The sequence below is a fragment of the Haemaphysalis longicornis genome, unplaced genomic scaffold (genome assembly GCF_048455015.1).
Source record: "Haemaphysalis longicornis isolate Haplotype H1 unplaced genomic scaffold, Haemaphysalis longicornis Haplotype H1 scaffold_7, whole genome shotgun sequence".
Lineage (NCBI taxonomy): Eukaryota > Metazoa > Arthropoda > Arachnida > Ixodida > Ixodidae > Haemaphysalis > Haemaphysalis longicornis.
Window position 1 is genome coordinate 167,162,264 of NW_027526422.1, and position 21,136 is coordinate 167,183,399.

The 21,136-nt window shown below is 49.2% G+C and overlaps 2 protein-coding genes across 2 annotated transcripts in view; one reads left to right on the plus strand and one right to left on the minus strand.

Annotated features, from left to right (window-relative positions):
- The window catches only part of Slga (proline dehydrogenase slgA), a 245,486-nt gene that overhangs the window by 150,956 nt on the left and 73,394 nt on the right, over positions 1-21,136 (minus strand). The gene's annotated exons all lie outside the window — the stretch shown is intronic.
- LOC144147200 (uncharacterized) lies at positions 1,471-7,167 on the plus strand. The gene is made up of 2 exons (XM_077679271.1): positions 1,471-1,815; positions 2,059-7,167. The coding sequence occupies exons 1-2, from the start codon at positions 1,537-1,539 to the stop codon at positions 6,535-6,537; spliced, it is 4,758 nt and encodes a 1,585-aa protein (XP_077535397.1). The 5' UTR covers positions 1,471-1,536; the 3' UTR covers positions 6,538-7,167.

Sequence of the window (21,136 nt, forward strand, 5' to 3'; positions counted from 1 at the left end):
ATCTCGTACGCAAGTGCCTTGGTCTTCAAAGCACACGTTTTGAGGTATCCCAGCGCTAAGGCTGGCGTGGAAACTGTAGTCATTGAAACCAGTGAAGATAATTTAAAGTGGTACAAATGAAGACTAATATTCCTAATAGTTTTATTCCTACTCAGATCGCGCGGAGCCATGCGCAGAGCTCTGCAAAAAGCGCTCATGTCAGTCTAGCCCGTTCCCAAACTTAGATGCGCAAAATAAGTTTATGTAGGCGTTAGTTCATTTAAGAAGAAATGAATACTAATAATAGTAGTTTTATTCGCGCTCAGAATGGGTGGAGCCAAACATAGATCGCTGCAAAAAGCGCTCATGCCATTGTAGCCTACACCCAACTTTAGAAGCGTCCGACAAGTTTACTAGCCGTTACTGCATCTAAAAACCCAACACACCTGTCTAGACTTCGTTTCATCTCACATGTCCGCTCACACCACCACCAAAACATTCAAAGCACCGAAGCAAAAACGACAAAAACAACGGGAGTCTGTAATGCAACGGTTCATTCCACTGACGAGGGGAGTGCCGAGTGGTGGCGCCACCCGTCCAGCTGCCCGGTCCCTATGGCGACATAACAAAACGGTAATAACACAGTGCCACACTTTCTGAGCGCAGCTGTAGCTTTGTCACGAAAAAACTTGGAACTATTCATTCAGTTATGCAGTTATAAGTGAGCCCGACAAACAAAATGCAGATATCTTGCGCTAGTTTTATTGCTTCCTTTCGTGGCTTCTCGTTTTCAACAAATGTCTGACAGGTATTCGATCTACTAAACAATGTTCAATACGCTAGAAAAATAGTATCTATGCCAGCATCTAGCCATGTATACAATTGAATCATCGAACAGTCAGCAACATTAAATTTTAACACATATCTACGCGCACGAGATGCGTAGTTTCGGGGTTTTATGGAATCCTTGAGTAAAGCACCACTGTCCGTCACTCCGGTCTATTTCTTTGGCGTTGAGTCTGGACGACCTGAACCTGAAACTCAATCAAGGATTTGTCTATTTTCTGCATCCTCCTCGTCTTCTTGGAGCGGCTCAACCTGTCCGCCCGGTAGGCGAGTGCGCAGACACCGTAGCCCATTGCACCGTGGGAAGCCTCACACGGGGTTGACACTATGACTGGTTCCTACGACTTTTGGCAGAGGGCGGTTTCTTGTGGCACTGTTTTCGCTCTTGCAGAAACTCGTTTGCAAAGTCCACAACGTCGTGGCCACTGCCGAAAAACTTTCCTTGCACTCACAAACCGCAGCCGGAGACTCGAGGTCTTTGAGTATGGAAACCACCGTGGGGCTGCCACGGTACGTCTGAGTGCTAGGTCTGAATGCCATCCTCTACACGGCCCACCTGGTCAGCTCATCGGTGGCCACCGGTTTGGCCTACTTCCTGAACAGCTCAGTCGGTTCCTCTTCGACTCTCTGTAATGCTTCTTGTGGTGTAGTGGCGCCCTCTAGTGGAGCGCCCGCTCACTGTGGGCGCTTGGTTGTGTTAATTGTAACTAGATGTCGTTGCTGTGGTCGCACGTGACGGGTCACGTGCGTATGCGTCTAGGTGTCGTCTTGTCGAACAATAAACGTTCTCTTTGGGCTCTGGTCTTGGTGCGAGCAGGCCGCACTCTTTCTTCTTGGGCTTGTGCGTGGGCCCGGCGCGCTGAGCCTTCGCTCCCGTCGCCGCCGAGGCCGCTCGCCGTCGCCCACGACACAACATCTTTTTGGCGACGAGGATGGGATGCTTTTCTTCTGCTGCGACGACATCGTCGACGGGTCCGGCAGAATGAAAACGTGAGTGCGTTTGACCTCGCTCGAGTGTGACTGTCCGGCGCGTCTGGCGTCGCGAGGCCTAGCGTTCTTTTGTGCTGACGCTCGTCGAACCATCGCTTAGGCCTCGCCCTACTTCGTTCTTCTGCTCCTGCGTCTCTCTCCTTCCTGCTTGGCAGCATGGGCCTCTTCGATAACCTGCCCGTTTTCCTCGAATTGCCGGGGCCGCCTCCGATTCCGTGGCATAACTGGAAAAAATTGTTTCAGGCCCATCTCGAGGCGGCTGGCGGCAGCGACTGGAATGACGGACGACGCGCGTCGGCGCTCGTCAGCGTTTTGGGTAGGGAGGGGCAACGAAGGTATTTTGCTGAGGCGGAGCAGGACGAAGCAAGGAGGGACGCCGCCAGTAACGTGACCGACGCTAATGTAACCAGCCCTATCGTGACCGACTCCGCGACCGACTGTAGTGTGACCGCATCCTCGGCTCCGGCCATTTCGAAATTCGACCAACTTTTGGAGCAGCTGGACCGGCTCTTCGCTGCGTCCACAAATACGCTTGTTGAACGACATGAGTTCACAAGCCGTCGTCAATTTCGGGGGGAAAGTTTTTTAGAATACGTGACCGCTCTAAAGGAGAAAGCCGTACGTTGCAAGTTCGGGCTGACGTACGCGGAGCGCGTCCGAGATCAAATCATACATGGAACGTCTAACCCCCAGGTTAGAGAAAAGCTGCTCGCACATGGCGAAAAGTTGTCTTTGGAGAAAGCTGAAGAGATTGGTCGGAGTTTTGAATCTTTGTCGTTGGCGAACCAAGCCTTCGGTTCGCATCATCAAGTACAAGCAGTAGGTCGACGAGGAGAAGGTGGCGTCGCGGAAGATGACAGTCGGGGAAGCCGCCGCGCTCAAGATGGCGGCGTGGAGAATCAAGATGGTTTGGGCCGCCGGGGAGGCCGGCGCGCTCAAGATGGCGGCACAGGAATTCAAGATGGCCTGGCCAGCCGGGGAGGCCGTGACGTCATTCCACCGGGTTCGGGAAGGCAAGATGGTGGCCTCCAAGATGGACGTTTCCATCCGCAGTCAGCTGTAGAGTTCCGCGGTACAGTTCAGCAGAAGTTTGCAGGCAAGCTTCAGTTGTGCGAACGATGCGGAAATAAATGGCATAATTCAGCATTTCAAAATTGTCCAGCCCGAAATCGGCGCTGCAACTCTTGTAATAAGTGGGGACATTTCGCATCGATGTGCCGTAAGCCGGCACCAGTGCATCGAGTTTCTTCGAAGGAAGCTACGGGATCCGCTTCGACACCGGAACCTGTAGAGCATCCAGCATCCACGGAGATCAACGCACCCGCAAGATCTTCCGTCTTAACAGTCAGCACTTCTTCTAGAAAGGACTTAGTCGTCCAAGCTGAAGTCAGCGTCAACAATCCTCCAAGAAAGGACTTAGTCGTTCAAGCCGAAGTCAGCGGAGTGACCATGCAACTCTTAGTCGATACCGGAGCATCCGTGTCGTTGATGACTGTCGAAGATTTCAAGCGTCACTTCAGTAAACAGCATGCGCTGTCCAAGGCTTCCGTCAACTTGTGGAATTTTTCCAAACAACGTATCGGCATCCGCGGCTCATTCCAAGCTCCTGTTCAAGTCTTGCAACGGTCTTGCTCCGTCACATTCTACGTCACCGACAAAGGGACATCTCTTTTGGGGCTCGACGCCATCCAGCAACTGGGCATTCAGATCGACGGTGCGTCTCTTACGTGTCGACTAGCATCGGTGTGTGCAGTGCAGTGTCCCGTGAACGTGCCCCCGGGTTTCGAACATCTCTTCAACGGCGAGTTGGGTCTTGTCAAGGACGTCTCGCATAAGATCCAACGGCGGCCAGGTGTGACTCCAGTTGCATCTAAGCTACGAAGATTGCCTCTTGCTCTCCGTGATCCAGTGTCCAGCGAGCTGCGACGCCTCGAGGACAATGATGTCATTGAGCGTGTCGACGCCTCAGAGTGGGTTTCGCCACTCGTCGTCGTCCGGAAAAAGAACGGGGACATTCGGCTGTGTGTGGACCTCCGGGAACCGAATAAGGCAATTATCATTGATGGGTATCCTTTACCGCATGTTGAAGAGCTGTTGCAGATGTTTCATGGTGCTGTTTGTTTTTCTAAGCTTGACTTGGCGTCGGCTTATCATCAGTTGTTGCTGGAAGAGGGCAGTAGGGACTTAACTACTTTCGTGACTCATGAAGGTTTATTCAGGTTTAAGAGGGTGTGTTTTGGTCTGGCGTCGGCGCCTGCGGTTTTTCAAAAAATGATGTCTCAGATCTTAAAAAATTGCAAAAATGTTGTTTGCTATCTTGATGATATTCTTGTGTGGGGAAAGACTCAAGCTGAGCATGACGCGAGCCTGGTTGAAGTCTTAACATGTATAGCAAACAGTGGCATGAAGTTGAACGACAAATGTCTTTTATCGGTCAAGGAACTTGATTTTTTGGGTCACAAGATTTCGGCTGAGGGCATCTCACCTTTGGAGAGCAAAGTAAAAGCTATAGTTCATGCTCCCGCTCCTACGGACATAAAGTCACTGCAATCATTTTTAGGTCTTGCAGGATACTATGCTAAGTTCATAAAGAACTATGCAGAGATAGTTGAACCACTTCGCCTCATGCTCAGGAAGGGTCAGACATTTTGTTGGTCTGATGATGCTCAGCGCAGTTTCGATCAGTTGAAAGCGTGCCTCACGTGTTCTCCTGTCGTGAAGGTCTTTAATCCTGACTTGCCTGTAATAGTTACTACCGACGCATCTGATGTGGGAATTGGCGCGGTACTACAGCAGCGGTATGGTTGTAGGCTTGAAACAGTAGCCTTTGCTTCTAGAACTTTGTCCGAGACTGAGAGAAAATACTCTGTGGGAGAGCGCGAAGCGCTGGCTTGTTTGTTCGCGTGTGAAAAGTGGCACATTTTTCTTTGGGGCAGACGGTTCACACTTAGAACTGACCATCAGGCTATAGTGGCTTTGTTAGCCGCAGGAGACTCAGGTCGGAGACCTTTGAGGATTTCACGGTGGTCAGCTCGTTTGCTGTATTACAATTTTGACATCGAGTACTGCAAAGGGTCAGAAAATCTGGTGGCTGACGCTCTATCGAGATTACCCATTCAGACCGGTCAGGAACTTCAGGAAGAAGAGATAGTGTCGCTGGTAACATCAGTAGTCGATAAAGAAACCGTGCAGCTGGCAACGAAGGCAGATGTGACGTTGCAGAAGGTAGCAGAGTATGTATCCAAGGGTTGGCCTGATAAGAAAAAGGTACACAGTGATTTAACTGCTTACTTTCATGTAAGGAATGAACTTTCTGTTGTGGACGGATTACTCATGCGTGATGACCGTGTAGTCATTCCTGGTGTACTGGTACCTACGTTTCTCGAGTTAGCACATGAAAATCATCAAGGAATAGTACGAACGAAGCAACTTCTCCGGGAACGTTACTGGTGGCCTCAAATGGATCGCGATGTTGAAGAACATGTAAAGCATTGTCACGTTTGTCAGCTGGCAGACAAGTCTGCTAAGCCTCATGTAGCTCCGTTGCAGCCAGTGGAATGGCCTGAAGGGCCTTGGCAAAAGTTGGGAATGGACATCGTCGGTCCGTTAGATGTGTCGTACCCCCGATTTCTTGTTACACTAGTCGATTACTACTCTAAGTGGCCTGAGGTTCTGGGCACAAATTCCATTTCTACTGAGGATGTCATTAAGTTGTTGGACTGGTCTTTCAGTCGGGAAGGGCTCCCTGAGGTTTTAGTGACGGATAATGGACCCCAGTTTGCCTCCAAACAAATGCAGGAGTATCTAAAAGAGAAAGGTATCCGCCACGTGTTATCGTCGAATTATTACCCTCAGGCTAGCGGCCAGATTGAACGGTTTAACAGAGTTCTCAAAGAACATTTACAGGTAGCCAGACTTAAAGGCAAGGATGCTTCGAAGAGCATTACACAATTTCTTGGGTCGTATCGGGTCACACCACATTCAGTGACAGGTCTTTCTCCAGCTTTTTTGCTGCATGGACGTCAGCCTCGTTCCAAAGTGGATATTAGCAACTTCAGGATACGTAAAAAGGCAGCAGAATCGGACAATTTCCTGCCTCATGTTCGGAATCAGGTCTTCACGAAGCAGCACAAAGCTAAACAGTACTTTGACAGAAGGAAAGGTGCGCAGCAGACCCGCATAAAGGTGGGAGATGTCGTGAAGGTAAAATTCCGTAAGCAAGGATTTCTGAAGTATAGTAAGCCGTTGACAGTGCAAGCTCAGGTTGCACCTTTCACCTTTAAGCTCAGTGATGGAAAGATCTGGAACGCTTCGAAACTCACAGTCGTTCCGAAAGGAATTGAGGTTGGCTCGGCACCGTATTCCTTTGAAAATGTTGAACTCTCTTCGAGGCATAAAGAGTTTTTGTACTCTTTGTCTAACTTGGACATTTGTGACAGTCAGTCCCCTAGTCTACAGTTGTCAGAAGGGGCAAGCCCCAGGGTTCAGACAGACCCTGATCGGTCGGAGGTTTCTACCAGTGCAAGGTCTGAATCCGTTGTCCCTCGGGAACCATTAGAATGTCAGGAAGAAAATAGTGAACAAATAGATCCAAATAACCATGTAGACAAAACAAGGGAAAATGAGGGGGCGTCTGGATCGTCAAATAATGCAAGTTCAACGTCTACGCGTCCGCGCCGTAAGACTAAGCAGCCTCAGTGGCTTCGCGAATATGTGCAGTAAGGGGTATACGTACGGTTCATGCTTTGCGTCATGTTGAACGTGTCATGTCTGTGTTGAATCGTATATCATCATTGAAAGTGTTTTGGACGGGTTTTTTTTTGGGACTTTAGAGAACTGTCGTGAGCGAAAATGTTTTTTGGACGGGTTTTTTTTTTTGGGACTTATAGAACTGTCGTGAGCGACTGATAGCCTGTTGTGTGAGTCAAGTGAAAGGAAGATGCAGACATTCTTCAAAGCGCGGGAGAATGATGTGCAGTGTGCATTTAAGATGCTGTATGTATTTCGCAGAGTGTGCGAACTTCTTTTGCACGGGAAGATGATGTGGTGTAGTGGCGTATTTCGCAGAGTGTGCGAACTTCTTTTGCACGGGAAGATGATGTGGTGTAGTGGCGCCCTCTAGTGGAGCGCCCGCTCACTGTGGGCGCTTGGTTGTGTTAATTGTAACTAGATGTCGTTGCTGTGGTCGCACGTGACGGGTCACGTGCGTATGCGTCTAGGTGTCGTCTTGTCGAACAATAAACGTTCTCTTTGGGCTCTGGTCTTGGTGCGAGCAGGCCGCACTCTTTCTTCTTGGGCTTGTGCGTGGGCCCGGCGCGCTGAGCCTTCGCTCCCGTCGCCGCCGAGGCCGCTCGCCGTCGCCCACGACACAACACTTCTGAGCCGAGCCAGATATAATACCTGGACAAAGTGGACTCACGTCCAAGCAGTACTGGGCTGAGGTTCGCCGTCCTAACTTCGACCGAGGTTTCACTTGCCTTGGCAAAGCAGCCGCATATTCGCCCCCGAACGGAAGCCAAACGTCAGCATCCGGAACCAGGCCCACGTAATGCAAGCAGTTGGCAAGCGAAGCCATCCAACCGTCTGGGTCGGTATCGAAGGCGCGCGTGGCCTAGCTGCTGGCCGGTGCTCGCCTCCTCGTTCGCTACCGTATTGTTCCCGCCACTCCTGTGCTGCTTGCCTTTCCGGATCCTTTTCCAGCGGGCTCTCCAAGGGTGACTCGACGTGTACCCAGCTGAGCGATGGGCCCAGTGTACCTGATTGCGGTTCGCTTGTGGCTGACCCTTGAACACGGCCGGCCGAACAGCTCTGCCCCCTTCCCCTCGTGCAGCGGGGTGCCAGCGTGTCAGGAATGACAATGATGATAGCAAAAATGGCTTTTTAAGTTCAACTGCCTGATATGATGATGATTATTATAATGGTAACAACGACGACGAATTCTGAAACGAATTCGTCCGCAGGACATGCAATTGGAAGCCCTAAAGCGCAGTGGGGTGGGCAGCATCCCCGTGGCCTTGGTGCCAGTAAGTGGCGGATTCATCCGGCTGAAAAACCCGCGGGCTGTACAGGCGGCACTTCGAGCGGCTACTGAGAAGTTCGAGCACATTACGGAGGTTCGCCCGTTTGGCAAAGGTGGCGTCTTGTGCCGATCGTCAGACGAGACCTGTGTCACTGACCTCTTGAAATGTACAATGTTTACCTCTGTTCAGGTGAGTGCATTTATCCCCCCTCACCTTGCTTGCGTGAAGGGCATCGTTCGAGGTGTTGATGTTCAGATGACACCTCAAGAGGTACTAGAGCAGTTTTCGGTAGCGGGAGTCACCTCAGTTTACCGTTGCAGCCGTGTTGTAGAGAAAAACAGGGTGCCAACAGAATCTGTCATTGCTACATTTGTTGGGACGCAATGTCCATCGGAGATTAAAGTATGGCCACTCATTTACCGTGTGGAACCTCTCTCTCCCCGGCCTCTTCAGTGCCACAACTGTTGGCGTTTTGGCCACACATCCAAGGCATGCAAATCGTCTCCCCGGTGTCGCGCATGCGGTGAGAGCCATTCTGTCGAGCTATGTACTGCCCAAGATGCCAAATGTTGTTTGTGTGGAGCGGCACACCCAGCTGACTGTTCTAATTGCCCTGCGAGAGCTCAAGAAGTCCAAGTTGTCGAGGTCATGGGTAAGCGTCGCTGCTCGCGCGGGGATGCTGTTACAATTGTCAAAGAAAGGACTCATGGTTATGCTGGAGTTACGGCCAAACACTCTCCATCACTCGCTGATGCAGCCGTAGTGAATACCATTGTTGCAGCGGTTGAACAAGCCGTTGCCAAGCTCCAACAGTCTTCCCTCGCTGACCCAGCTTTTGCTTCCGTTGTAGCAGCGGCTGTTGAGAAGGGTGTCTCTTCAGTAATCACCCAGTTAACTTCCACCATAATCGAGTGCGTGTCTCGCACAGTGGTGACTCAGCTGGCGCCACATTTGCAGCCCGCTCCCCTTTTGTGTACCTCCTCTCCCCAAGTATATCCAGCAAGTTTCCACCGCCCCTGAAGGTCCGCTGCTCTCAGCAGCTAATCTTGCCTCGGATTCTGTTAAAGTCTCGTCTACTCTCGCTACTTCGGTGCGTGGATCGGAACATCCTACTTACGCTGAGGCTGGCACTTCGTCTGTTCGTGGTCCTACGGCAGACAACGAGTATATTCCTCCCCTTTCCCCCTCTTCAGACTCGGACATGGAGCTTCAGGCTTGGCCTATGGAGACTGTTCTTCAGTCTAGTAAACGTTCCGGATCACCTAGTACCGAAACCCTGGAAGTGCAACCGAAAGCAAAATCCAAGAAAGGTAAATCTGTTTCAAAGCCCAAGAATCAGATATTACAAGCTGCAGTTTCTGCAGCCGGTCTCTCTGAATCATAGGGGCTCTAAAAGTCGTTCAGTGGAATTGTCGCTCCGTTTCGGCAGGCTTTGCGGATTTACTTTGTTTGTGCTCCCAATTTTCCCCAGACGTAATTTTGCTACAGGAAACCTGGCTTAGTAGCAACCAAAAATTTGGACTTTATAATTACCGCACTTTTCGACTAGACAGGCCAACCCGAGGTGGCGGTCTGTTAAGTTTGATATCTACAAAGTTTGCCCACACCGCGAAGGTGTCCTTCCAACTTCAACGCCCAGACTGTGAAATTTTAGTGCTGGAATTAAAGCTACCTGGTTGCCTCCCCTTCTCATTGGCCAACGTGTACTTTCCTAGTGGCGTCGTTGATTCCGAACCACTTGATTTGGCTATTGCTTCGGCTGTACCTCCCATTATCTTTGCAGGAGACTTTAATTCCCACCACGTTACTTGGGGCTTCCGGACGGATTCTTGCGGTAATCGCTTGTTGGATTGGATTACAGATAACAACTTAACATGCATAAATTCGGATTCTCCAACCTACCATAAGGGACAAACGCAATCTGTTTTGGATTTAACTATATCTTCTCGAGGTGTTTCAGTGCCTTCTTGGTCGACGGTTGATGGCGGGTCGAGTAGTGACCACATCCCAATAGTTTTTGACATTGGGTGTCCCATCCGTTTCGTTAACCGCCAGAGCCGTTCTTTTGTTAACTATAAAATGTTTCAAACCTCTCTGAAGGAGTCCCTGTCCTCTCTGGTCACACAAAATGAAGCTGAATGTGCGACAGGCCTTTGTTCCGCCCTTTTTTCTTCAGCTCAGTCGTCATTATTTGAAGTGATGTCGAAGAAGTCAGTATTGCCGAGTCCCTGGTGGGACGAAGAATGTTCGCGCAGCTTTAGACGTAGAAAAGCGGCCTGGAAGAAACTTTGCCATAACCTATCCCCGCTTAACTGGTGCAACTACAAATATTTTTCAGCGGTATTCAAACGCGCTGTTTCGAATGCTAAACAGACTTATGACACAGATCGATCTATGTGTCTCTCCAAGCCTAACAATAAGCGTGCGCTCTTTCGCTTTCTTCGATCGCGGAAAGCAGTACGCTCTCCAGATAATACAGACTCCGTGGTGCTATCGTCAGGTGAACTCTCAGAGTCCCTAGAGTCTATAGCTGATGGGCTTCAAGCTCGTTTTTCGTCTTCCTTAGCGATGTCATTTACTCCGCCAGACGTGGTAGACGACTTCATAGAGGTAACGCTATCAGAGCTCGCTGACGTCATGACTAAATTGACTGCTGCAGCTCCTGGCCCAGATGGCATTACAACTGAAATGCTGAAGTTATTATTTGACGAGGCTCCCAATCATTTGCTTAACATGATCAATTATTCTATTCGACATGCATGGATCCCCGATGTCTGGCGTCTCGCCAAAATACTTCCGGTACTTAAGAATGCTGGTCAGGGCCTCTTGATTGAAAACGTCAGGCCTATTGCGTTGACATCTAATGTGGTTAAATTAATCGAGCGGATTTTGCAGCAGCGCATAATGCAATTGGTGTCCAGTTCTAGAATCTTTAGCCCAAGACAAATTGGTTTCCGCCCTGGGTGTTCGATTTGGAGTGCGCATATGGACCTTGAAAGCCGGATTAAACTAGCCCGTCGCACTAACCAGTTTTCGGCCCTAGTAACCCTAGATGTAGCAAAAGCTTTTGATAGCGTCGAATACCCTGTGTTGTTGTCCCGGTTACAAGCCTTAAACTTCCCAAGGTATATCATAGCTTGGATTTGTGAATTTCTGAGAGACAGGCAGTTCAGTTGTGTAAAATTTAATGTTACCTCCTCACAGCGGCCTCAGTCTAGGGGCGTACCGCAAGGGGCGGTCCTTTCCCCTGTTCTTTTTAACATCCTTGTAAGCGCTATTCCGGTGGTTTCTGGTGTTTCTACTTATGTATATGCCGACGATATTGCGTTTTTTGCATCAGCACCTGACATTCAATCTCTTTACAAATTATTGCAGTCTTATCTGAACATTATTGCCTCCTGGTTGGACAGTATTTGTCTCTCTATGAATGTGAACAAATGTTCCTTATTAGTTTTTCCAATCTCAGGTCCTGTTAACATTACTCTCAGTTACCGACAGTGCATAATTCCTCAGGTTCCTTCTTTAAACTACCTAGGGATTATTTACACCAGTGAACTTGACTGGACCCCACATATAGCCCTCATTGAGGCCAAAGGTGCACGTGCTGTTGGGATGTTGAGAAGTCTCAGTCATAGAAAGAAGGGCATGCGCAGAGAGACCCTTCTTATGATATATAGAATGTACGTTCGCCCCATTTTAGAGTTTGGGTGCGTGTTATTCTCTGGGTGCGCCGCGTATAAGCTTCATCGTCTGGTTATTCTGGAGCGCCAGGCTCTTCGCTGCTGTTTAGGGTTGCCTAAGAATGCAGCAAATGCAGTAGTTTACTTGGAAGCGCGCGTTCCTCCTCTGCTTAATAGGTTCCGGATTCTGACTGTTGAAACTTTTCTGAGAGCTTATAGCTCTGAGGTGAACAGGGAACAGTTTATCTTTATTGCAGAACCAAGTGCGTTTATGGTGCACCAATGGCCCAGGTCCTTATGTCCACAAAGCACTTTGATACAGAGCTTCCTTTCTCCATTGGGTGTAGCAATAAATCAGATTATTCCACATACTGACAGGAGTTCACCTCTTTCTATCAATTTCCGGAACATTTTCCCCAAAAATGCTAAACTTTTACCAGCCCGGCTACTCAATCGTCTTCTCGAAGATTATTTGGCCTCTATGCAGCCAGGTGCTATAATTTATACAGATGCCTCTCAACGAGAAGAAAAATCCGGTATAGGAATATTTTCCCTTTCCCTTAACTGGTCCTTTTCTGTTCGTCTGCGTGATTTTATCCCCATATTCTTTGCGGAATTCCTGGCAATTGTCCTGGCGCTACGAAAGATGGATGTGTCAATTACATCTCCAATGATAATTTCCGATTCTTTTTCTGTATGCCTAGCCCTTTCTTCCCCTAAAGACACTCCCCTTCTGCGGACGTTTCGGTCACTCCTGCCACCTCACTTCACTGAAATTCACCTTCTTTGGGTTCCTGGTCATGCAGGGATCACATTCAACGAGACAGCCGACTCACTAGCAAGGGTAGCACTTTCTGGGCCTGTAGTAGACGTCGTAGAGCCGACACCTTTAATAACAGCAGCTAGGTACCGTGGGATGCTGAAACTCCAAGTACAGCAAGAATCGGTTTTATTATCATTAAGAGATTTTAATCATCTTAAATTTTCATGGAAACCTGAATGGTGCCCTTCACGCAACTTAGAGGTGATTATTACAGCCTTACGTTGTCGAGTACCCAAGTTAAATAGGTATTTGCACAGGTCTCGTCTGGCGCCAACAGCTCTGTGCAGCTATTGCAACGAAGACGAGTCTGTCGATCACTACCTTTTGACATGCCGACGTTTCTCCCGACTCAGACGTCAGTCCCTGGAGGTGCCGCTTTACAGTTTAGGGATATCCCTAACAGTGCCGGCTATTCTATCGTTCGGGGCATCCGAAACGGGGTTCTGCCGCCGGGATGCATGCTCTGCCCTCCTGCGCTACATTGAAAATTCAAAACGATTCTCTTTATGATTGCGATTGGTCACCCTCGCTTTGATTTTTCATGATTTTTTTTTCTATTTCCTTTTTTCTCAAAAATTTTTCAAACCCGTCTAAATTATCTTTCCTAAACGTCTCGTGATTAGATAAGAATTCCATTCATTTTAACCATCCTCTGTTGATTGGCCGATCCCCTGATTGGGTATGTGCCATACCTAAAGGCGCAACAACAACAACAACAAAACCCTGCTCAAGCTAACCGAGTTGGTCACTTTGATGAGGGAGAAGCAAACTTTGTCTTAGCCCTCGGTGGGTGCTTTGCTCAATCAAGAGGCCCACTGCCCTTAGTATTTCTTTTGCCAGCATAATCTGGTCGTTGGGGTCTCGAAGTTAGCACGACTTCCCATTACACTTCGGTTGATGGTGGGTCTTGGGGATTCAATAGATGGTTTTTGCCTTCGCACGCCATGTGGTACGGAGTGGTGGTGACTTCCTGGCAGTACTTGAAGTTCCTTGGGGTGTGCTCATATAGAGAGATGTGGGGGGAATTAAATGGGAAACAGAGAGGTTAGCCAAGCCGTCATGCTGGCTTGGTACGCCAGATGATAAAGAGAAGAAATTAAGAAAAATAATGAGAAAAATGAGAGGATGTCGGACGATGCGGGCAACATTTTCAGTTGCTTAAGAAGATTTCCACAATACTCTGTCGAGTCCTGTGCTCTGAAGACACACCGAATGAGCGTATGTCGCATGTAGCATTGGGCCGTGAAAGTGTAGGTTCTCGTGTACCCTTCTCCACATGCTTTCTTGTTCTGTCATGACTCATGAGGTTCTTGTGGAACGTGGATAATATGCTCATCGTTTTGTGTAACTTTCAATATGTCAGTATACAGGGTGATCAAAGTTAAGTCGACAGGTTTTTTTAAAAATAGGAGTTTAGATTTCCGCGAGGAAGACCTCTACAGTGAGGTTATGCGCCCAGGGGGACATATAAATAGGATGTAATTATTGATGTAGGTGACTTAATTAACTAAAATTGATTAATTAACTTTTTAGTGGCTACAGTAAACAGGCATGTTTGTATTGGAAAGTTGGACGCAATCGTGTTTCTACGCAGTCTCAATTGGCAGAATTCTTCTAGCGCATCCGTATTGCGAGATATCAAACGGCGAAGTTTAATTGCCGTTCGCATGATTACGCATGCAAGACAGTCTGCACCGGCGCAAAGCTCCTCCCTTCTGTGACGTGCCTGCTGTGTACGGTGTTCAGTTCGACAAAGGGGTGGAGGCACAGGAAAAAGTGATAGCTGGCACCCATTCATTCTTGGCTGGCGTTATCGCAATCTGCACTGCTCGGAACCGCTATCGAAACACAGAACAAAAGGGAGGAGCTATGCGCTGGTCTTGACTTCTAGCATGCGTAATCATGCGAACGGCAATTAAACTTCGCCATTTGATATCTCGGACTACGGATGCGCTAGAAGAATTCTGTCAATTGAAACTGCGGAGAAACACGATTGCGTCTAACTTTCCAATACAAAGATGCCTGGTTACTGCAGCCGCTAAGAAGTTAATTAATCAAGTTTAGTTAATTAAGCCACCTACATCAATAATTACCTCCTAATTAAGTGTCCCCCTGGGCGCCAAACCTCACTGTAGAGGTGGTCTTCACGTAAATCTAAGCGCCTATTTTTAAAAAAACCTGTCGACTTAACTTTGATCACCCTGTATTTTGCTGTGATGGCCTCTTCTTCGTCCGCCGGGAAGCGCGGCGCGGGAGGGGGGGGGGGGTGAGGGGAGTATAATTCAAACATGCTGTAATGTCCGCTATGTATGCCCTCGAGCTTCGGCGTGCGCACATATGTTCTCTTGAAAAATTGTGTTACAGCGTCCTGCTTTATGTTAGTGTCTGGTACGGTTTGACTCTGTATTCGCTTCAGAGCCGTGGGGCTGCGTCTAGCGTTTTAAAAACAAAGAGGATAAGGTTATTCTCGTTCGCGAATCATGTTTTTCCCGTTCGCGAGCAAAAAGTCTCTGTCGTCGCCTTCTTTTACTTTTTTATCCTTCTAGTTTTGAGGCTCTCTCCTTCAGAGTATAGCGGCCACAAAATTCGCCCTCGCTTTTTTTTTTCTTTGCTGTGCTTTGCCACTGGCTCCGCGGGTTGAAGGGTGGGAGAAGGGATATAGCTTTATCCGCGTGTCTTCTGTTATAGCTCTCTCCCTTCCACCTTGGCCCGAATTCGCTTCGCGCTTTGGTTTCCTTTTACTTTTCTTTCCCTCTGGTCAGGTGAATCACGCATCACGCCAAGACTTCCATTATGGTCACCATACTGCCATGTCCAGAATTGTCAGACGTGGTGGTCACCCAGAAAGTTGTTCGTCTTAACCGAAGAGTACGTGCAAAGCTGTTCGTCTTAAGCGGATTTGTTTTGGCATTGGGTCTATGGAAAGCCAAACGTTCTAAAAACGTTCGTTGTAAGCGTTCGTTGTGTGAAAGTGTAAACGTTCCCACGTTGTTCGGCATAAGCGAGAATTTGTCTTAACCGTGTTCTTTTTAGCGGGCGCTCACACCTAGACAGTTTAAGAATCATATATTCTACTGTGTGAAATTGGGTGTCAGCTAGGAACAGCGACACATGGTTGGTGCACGTATTTATTTTGCTTATCATTCGGTAATGGTAGTCTTTGCCATTAATTGACGAAACTTCGAAGAACTGCAGTTTTAACCTATCAGACAAACATGGGGTTGTCGTACCCCATGGATGACGAATCCCGTAACGTTTACAACTCCCCTGTGAACAATTACTGTAGCAAGGAATTGAGGCTCGGCGTAATGGTTGAGTCATCTTGGCGTTATTCTTGAAAAAGTTAATTGCAATAAAACAAGAGTTACAGGTTTTTCTTCTTGGCATTCGCAATAAAGTTGCCTTTGGCGTGAGGGGATTTTGCACACGCACAGGAAAAAAGCACTGAACCGCCCTCCCTCCCCGATAAAACTTCGCTTCAAAAAAGCGGGACGTCAGGTTGGCCCCAGAGCTTGTCTCACTCCAGGTGCCTTCAATTTGCCTGCACTCGCTGAGCTCATTCAGGTAGTGCAGCACTTGCCTCTTCGATTTTCGAGTGCACCGCACGGCGCCTGTACTTCTCTCTTCGATTTACCGACGGTGCAGAGAGTGCAAGATGAGTTCACGGCTTTCCCTGCACTTCCCAGAAAGGAGGTGCAGAAGCAGACGACAGAAGTGCAGACCAAGTCGAAGAGACCGTTCGTGTCCCGGGCTCTCAGCAGCCGAAACCGAAACCGAAATGGATGCGTAAACGTTGCTTAAAGGGGCCCTGAAAGGCGTTTTGAGCACACTAAATGAACTAGCGCAATCGTTAGATTGGGTCGTCAATGTCATCTGTGCCAAGTATTACTCTTTTACGCGCAGCGGAAAGCTCGAACTTTTGTTGCAAAGTTTGTCGCTTTTTTCTCACCCTTTCCTTCGTGTTTTTGGACGCCGCCATCTTCACATGTCTACATCATCGATTCCCAGATGTTCGTCATGAGCTAGACATCCTGCTATTGGGCGGCTTTTTCACGCACTTCCGGCAAAGAGATGAGTCGTCTGCTCAGCGTCGGCTCGCCGGCTGATCTGCCGGCGGAGTGCCGGAGTGCTTGGACATTTTACGACAAACGAAACAAGTGTAAACAAACGTTTAACCGTTTGTATTAAATGCAGCACGGCCATAACACGACATGTATATTCCCTTACCTGAGTACGTTACGTAAAGAAAGCGTTGAAGCCCCGTGGCACTTCTTTCGTGCAATCGCAGAGAACGCCCTGAACCGAATGCCCGGGTTTGACGCATACATTTTATTCTACTTCAAAACAATCCAGAGATGGGTTTCGAACGAACACAACGTCACAACATGCGTTGCAAGACTGAACCGCGATTGAAAGACGATGGGTTGCCTCCTCCTCCCCGTCGTAAATTCGGCACTCACCTCGCGCGCGGTTTGCGGGGACGAACAGCAAGTCACTTAACTCCGGCGCACAAGCCGAGATGGCTTTTAGCCACGCACACTGCACATACCCCATGCGAAGTTGAGTCGTACGTCGCTCGAGAAAGATAACCCAGACCATGGGAAGCACTATCCACCCGCAGAAGCACAACGTCGCATTGCATCGCGAAACAAAGACGTCCACAACACACACACACCATCACCTCCTGTAATGTCAAACGCATCTCGCACTTCCCAATGGGAGTGGGTGGTACGCCTGCAGTGCCCACATGTCGCGAGGTGGGGCCCCGAGCTGAACCGGGAACACGCAACCGTAACTGAGTTCTACAGTGGTTTGTGCCTTGTTGTCAAGGCAACCGATGTTTGAGATTCTCAAAGAAGTGGCGCTCGCTCCAGCGCTAGAAAGCTCAGAGCCGCGGTGGAGCATGCTTTGCCAACGTTGCCGCTCTCCACCACGCGTCGCCCCAAGCTGAACTGGTCACATGATTGAAGGGTTTTGTGCACGGGTTCTGTATCGATTTAAAATGTCTTTTTCACATGCCGCCGGCAGGAATTACGACCGCCGCAAAATAAGACCCGGCACCAGCGGGGCCACATCTGATACGGCACTTTTTGGATAAACAGTGTCGGTGCATCAAAGGGAACGAGCGCACGATCTTCCCCGTACGACTGCGAGTTCGCCGCCGATAAAAAGTCACGTGCCACCGATAGCAACTGCACCAACGAACACCGCGAAAGGGCAAGGCCAGGCCGCCGCACACATGCGGCCAGATTTTTCGTTCGGTTTTCCAGCCTTGAGCGAAGTGCGGGATTCATGGTGTCAACGAAGCTTGCCCGTAGCAGACGACAGTAGCAGCGCAATAGCGGAAGTACGTCACCGCTGCGGAGCGCAGCATCATGGGAGGCAAAGCTCGCGCGCCGTCAACAGCGGAGAGTAAGTCGAAAGGAGGAGGAAACGCGGAGCGACGATAATGCGCGGTTTTTGATTTACGATTTCTCAGCTAATACTCATCGCTTTAACGAAATTCTTGCGGGAGGAGATTGCAAATACATTGCTTTATTTGGGTACATGTACATCCATGCATCGGCGGAAGGTATTTCAGGACCCCTTTAAACAATCGGCCGGGTGTTGGTCACATTTAACTTTTGGGTTGTATTTTATGGCGTATGGCTGTCCCATCACACCAAAGAGCTAGCCCTAATGACGGAAGCTGAATGCCAGGAGTACGCAGAATTCAAACGGTATTCTCACTAGGAGTGCGGACAAATCAAAACCTAGTGCGAAATAGCCAGGCGATTCGTATTGACTCTGGTTGCGGTGTCGTTTAAGCAATGACATTATTTTCAGCGCCATTTTTTTACGGGTTTGGCGGTTCGCGCAAACTGCAGAACTTCAGGTAGGTGAGTATGGTCAGTTATCTTTCTATGAGCCAAGCATAGAGTTCCTATCCTCCATGCAGCCAAGTCAATCCAATCCCCACCCGCATGCTCGTCAACCAGGTCGGACAGGTCGCCCAGCGGTCGTTGGCAGCTCCGGCGTACAGTGCGTTCCCGTCGTCGAAGTCCCAGCCGCGTCTGGCGTCCTTGGCCCCAGAACGAGAAAGCGATCTTCGTAGCGTTCGTGCGCGCCCTTGCAGTGTCGAGCTTAGCGCAGCGAAGCCGCCATGGCGCTGGTAACGGGCGCCGAGCTGCGGCGTCTGCTTCACCCGCACTACCTGGTGAACCTTGTGCTGGCGGCGTGCTTTCCCGTGCTGCGGCTCGTCCGGCCCTTTTGCGACGTGCTCTTCCCGGGCGGTGACTGCCAGCTGGACTTCCGCGAGACCGAGATCCTGACGTTTGTGGCCGTCGTGGTGCTGTTCCGCACGCGCAAGACGGGCGTGGTGCGGCTACTGCCCTACATCGGCACGGCCTGCATGTACGCCAAGGTAAAGAACGCTTCGTTCGCAGTCTGTGGCCACTAGAATGGAGGCGAAAACCTGGCCTTTATTATTGAAGTGGTAGCGAACCGGTGATTGATCCGTAGCAGTGGACCGGTGGGTAATCCTCCGTAATCCTAGCTGGTATGCGTGTTGAACGAAGGATACGGACATTGCAGGCCGAGAGAGAAACACGAGACGATCGAGCGCTCGTTTCGCGTTTCTTTCTTTCTCGCTATAGGGACCGGGCAGCTGGACGGGTGGCGCCACGACTCGGCGCTCCCCTCGTCAGTGGAATGAGCCGGTGCATTGGACTACACAGCCTCCCGTTGTTTTTGTCGTGTTTGCTTCGGTGCTTTGTATGTTTTGGTGGCGTTGTGAGCAGACATGTGAGATGAAACGAAGTCTAAACAGATGTGTTGGGTTCTTAGATGCAGTAATGACTACGTAAACTTGTCGGACGCGTCTAAAGTTGGGTATCGGCTGCAATGACATTAGCGCTGTTTGCAGCGATCTGCGCTTGGCTCCACCCGTTCTGAGTACGAATAAAACTGCTATTATTAGTATTATTTTCTTCTTAAATGCTCTCACGGCTACGCAAACTTATTGTATGCTTGTAAGGTTGGGGAAGGGCTACATTGGCACGAGCGCATTTTGCAGCGCTCTGCGCCTGGCTGCGCGCGATCTGAGTAGCAATAAAACTATTAGCAATATTATAAATCTTTTCTACCACTTTAAATTATCTTCACTGGTTTCAATGACTACGGTTTCCACGCCAGCCTTAGCGCTGGGATACCTCGATACGTGTGCTTTAAATAGAAAGGCACCTGCATACGAGATGGATTACCGTGTAGCCGTATAAATGTTGCGGTACACTTTCTGTAACCGTGATCTTTGTACCTTCGGTTTTGGTGAGCGACACTGTGACAGCATGGGAGCCTGAAAGCCGAAGTGGAAATCCCACGTTTGTGGTGGTCACTTTATCAAGAGCCAAAGTTATTCACCAACTCAACAGCCCAAGCTACAAACCATTCCTCCTCCCCTTCCCGTTTTACCCCCTGCGTAGAATAAAGGCTGGCACCGATAGTTAAAAAATGTGGCAATGTTAACGTCAGCCGGTGTTTTTTAATGCTTAAGTATTCTTTACAGAGTACCTATTAAATCGTGTAATGCCTGGTGAAGACACCAAAAACGCGCGATTAGTTGCCTCAAATATAGGTCCATGAGCCCGAGTCCTCCACCACAGACACATTTCCGACACGCTGGAAAAAGTTTAGATTTGGAGAGGGGGCATGGAAGTTCAAAATTAAACAGCAAAATCATCTAGCCCTCGGTCTAATGATTATGGTGGTTGAACACAAAGCTTTCTTCGTGCGAAATCGAATGGGAAATGGTCAAAGTCAAAGACGCTGCGATCGAAAGACCCAACTGCGTGCTGGTCAAATTCGACGCTTAACTAGTCAAAGTTTAAATCCAGAAGGCAACCAAGGAAACCCATACGATAGAGCTTTGCGATAAACCATCATCGTCGTTAGACGGAGGTGTGCATGATTTTTCAAGCGTAGGTAGCAGCTTGTAAACCGACCGCAGCATTCAGTTGTGAAGCTGAGTACAGGTTTCGGGCACCCTCCTGTCGTGCGTCCTTCAGCCACGCAGGAATTATTTTTTGAAAAACCATTTACCAACTAGCCAGCAACCATTGCAATTCTTGTAAAGCAATGCTTCTCCACGACAAGCAATAATATTCTTCTATCATGCGGTATTTATTCTATCAATGATTCCCGATGACTGTAGTAAGAGCATTTCTGTGAAATTAAACACGTTTCAGCCGTAGGTAATGAAGATACGGAAGCGTCGTCCGTCACAATTTCTGTTTTGAGGTAAATCTTCGAAGACACCCTCCAACTTTATCTTTCGCTTGTGCACGACGTCGGCGCCGTTTCGTCATCAACTGCCAAAGGCCAGCGCCGCAGCATTCCTAGATCGGTTGCACACACGGGTTTGTGGGAGCATTTAGCGGCAATATACTCCTCGATTCGCGAAACTGCATGCAGGCATGAAAAAATTGCATGAAGCAACGAACTTTCACTTCCAGCTTGACTTCCAGCTTGGCGCATTGAGCGTCGTCTGCTATTTGTAAATACTGAGTATGGGCGTAAATAACACACATGGCATGCCTCCTAAACATCACATCCACACTCAAGATTTACCGATCTGAAAAATGCACGTGGGGTTACGTTCGCTTTGCAAGCCGCACCGCAAAAAAACGAAAGAAAGCCATGCACAACTACGCTGCGCTGACCGCCACCGGCATTCCACTGACGAGCGGTTCGCCACGGGCGGCGCTGTTCGCTGAAACGACGGTGGTGCCATACAACGGCCGCCCGGTCCCTATGCCGTGTAC